This window comes from Puntigrus tetrazona, unplaced genomic scaffold, assembly GCF_018831695.1.
Source record: "Puntigrus tetrazona isolate hp1 unplaced genomic scaffold, ASM1883169v1 S000000888, whole genome shotgun sequence".
Classification (NCBI taxonomy): domain Eukaryota; kingdom Metazoa; phylum Chordata; class Actinopteri; order Cypriniformes; family Cyprinidae; genus Puntigrus; species Puntigrus tetrazona.
The window spans coordinates 1-2,521 of NW_025048488.1; the positions used below are offsets into that span (position 1 = coordinate 1).

The 2,521-nt window shown below is 39.3% G+C and overlaps 1 protein-coding gene across 1 annotated transcript; it reads left to right on the forward strand.

Annotated features, from left to right (window-relative positions):
- Positions 1 to 327: 327 nt before the first annotated feature.
- Positions 328 to 2,424, forward strand: LOC122335709 (SH3 and multiple ankyrin repeat domains protein 1-like; the record flags this gene model as incomplete). The annotated part of the gene is made up of 4 exons (XM_043233561.1): positions 328 to 399; positions 553 to 661; positions 2,002 to 2,156; positions 2,257 to 2,424. Coding segments are annotated over 4 exons (504 nt in total), but the record flags the coding sequence as incomplete, so codon positions are not given.
- Positions 2,425 to 2,521: the final 97 nt, after the last annotated feature.

The following is a 2,521-nucleotide window of genomic DNA, read 5'->3' on the forward strand; positions in this document are numbered from 1 at the left end:
TTTTAATAGTTTATTTTTTATTTTTGGTCATTTAAAATAAATGAAACTATATTAATAGTTTTGGTTTTAGTGAACATGCTATGAGTATGCAATAAGTGCACCTAGAAAAGCAGTTTTGCCTCCGAGAACTTCACCAATCACAAAAACAATGAACAAAGTCCTGTACGGGTATTAAGAAAAGACTAAACATTTGTGATTTTTTAACTCTCCTTATCTTACGTTAGTCCTCTCTAGATTACTGTAAACACAAACAAACTGATGGAAGTTTCTATTACAGTTCTCAGATAACGGTCATCCGCTGATTTTGCCTGATTTTCTTTCACACAGTTCCGCTACAAAACCAGGGTGTACAAACAGACAAATCTAGATGAAAAACAGCTGGCCAAACTACACACAAAGGTGAGTGTCACCACGGAAATCATCAAATCTTCTAAAAATAAAAATATAAAGTGAACATTTAAGGTGAGCTATTTGCGATTTAGGTCTGTATGTTAAATGTCATATAAGTAAGTAGCTTATCCTAAGCGTGGCTGTATGTGTCTCCCCTTACAGGCCAGTTTGAAGAAGTTCATGGACTACATCCAGGCCGGGGCTGTGGAAAAGGTAGCCAAACTTGTAGACAAAGGCCTTGACCCCAACTACCACGACCCTGATACGGGAGGTGAGGTGTCAGGCACTGCACTGTTCCCTTCCTGTGAGACTTAATGAACTTCCCATTAGTGAGCTGGGTAATGAATTACTGCCAGCAGAGCATAAACTGGCCCACACACATGCTATATGCATATGGAAATAGGGCTGGATGAATATTCAACGAGTGTTTACAGGAACGGACATTTGCATCTTCTCAAACGATCCATGCAGTTGCCAACAAAAGTCATCCCGAGTTTAAATTATGCAGCAAATGCGTAAAGTTAACATTAGGCTCAACAAAAACCCAATTACTACACTCGGGCTGTTTAATGAGATGAAACAATTACCGCAGCTCAGTGGTTCAGTTCGATGCGTGTCAACAGAGAAAAACCACTGAATAATTTCAATGTATTTGTAATGGGGCAGCGTCTTTTATGGCATATTAATTCAGGTTTTTAGCGCTTTGGCGAGCATTTGGTGAGCTGGAGACGTGGCCAGACATGTTGTGAAAGCCGTTTTATGGACCAGATGACAATGCAGAGTAATATTAGCATTCGTTTGCGGCAGAGTTTGACTTGCGAGACGGCTACCTTGAGTGTTGTTCACAGTTTGTGTCGTCTGCGTTGTCACAGAGTTGATGTTGTGCTTGCCAGGCTGACAGTCACTTCTCGAAGCAGACCCTGCTAACAAGGAGTGAGAACTGCTGCACCATTTGTGACCACTAGGAGGCTAATTAGAGAGGACATTTCTGTTTATTAAAGAGAATTAAAGGGATATTTTAGATTTTTTTTCCAAACCCCTTTAAGGAAAATTGATTAATTGATTAATTTAACCAATATATATCACCATACTTCTCTAATTAATTGATTACATTACATTCATTTTTTTTGTTTTACATGTTTAAATATGCAAATGTTGTATTACAAATGCTTGTTTTTGATGTCTTTTTATCATTCCATAAAATAGAAAGTAAGTCACCATGCAAAAAAAAAAAAAATGTTGCGTGTATAAAATGTATAAAGTAATTAAATCATGAGGAAACCAAACCCCTCTGTAAATTTCTTCAGGAAATATAGTTTTGTTCGTGTAAATGGAGGTGGAGACTTGTGATTCACCGCCAGAGAAAAAAACTTATTTTGAAGAAACTGCCTTTAAATATATGCCTATCCACTGATAACTGAATGAATATATACAAAGTGCAATGGAATAAACACTTAAAAGTGTATTTGGGATGATTTCTTTTCGCTGCTCTAAAACAACATGTTATTAAAAGCTGAAAAGCCCAAAATGTTAAACCTGACCAGTGCACAGGAAAGATCACATTGATTGTAATTCTCCATTTGCCTGACTGTGTGACTGTGTGTGTGACAGAGACCCCGCTCACTCTGGCCGTACAGACGGAGCCGGGCGGAGGGGAGATCATCAGGGTGCTGGTGATGGGGGGAGCGCACATCGACTTCAGGGCAAAGGATGGCTTGACTCCTCTCCACAAGGCTGTCAGAGCACATGCACACACTGCCCTACTGGTAACACAAACAGTACCTTAGAATCATGATTAGGATGAATTTATGCTTGTAATAGAAAATCATATTTAAATCTAATTGTCTGTTTTCTGCTTTTTTTTAGACGCTGTTGTCATTAGGGGCATCTCCTGATTATAAGGACCGCCGCGGGCTGACTCCACTTTACCACACTGTGCTCATAGGGGGCGACACCTCCTGCTGTGAGACCCTCCTCTACCACAGAGCCAAGCTGGGACTCCGTGATGAGAATGGCTGGGACGAAACTCATCAGGTACAAAAAGTGCTAAGAAAAACAGTGTGTGACATTTACAGGAAACACATTAATAATATGTGTAATATTATTATTATAACTGATAATAACTGATAGC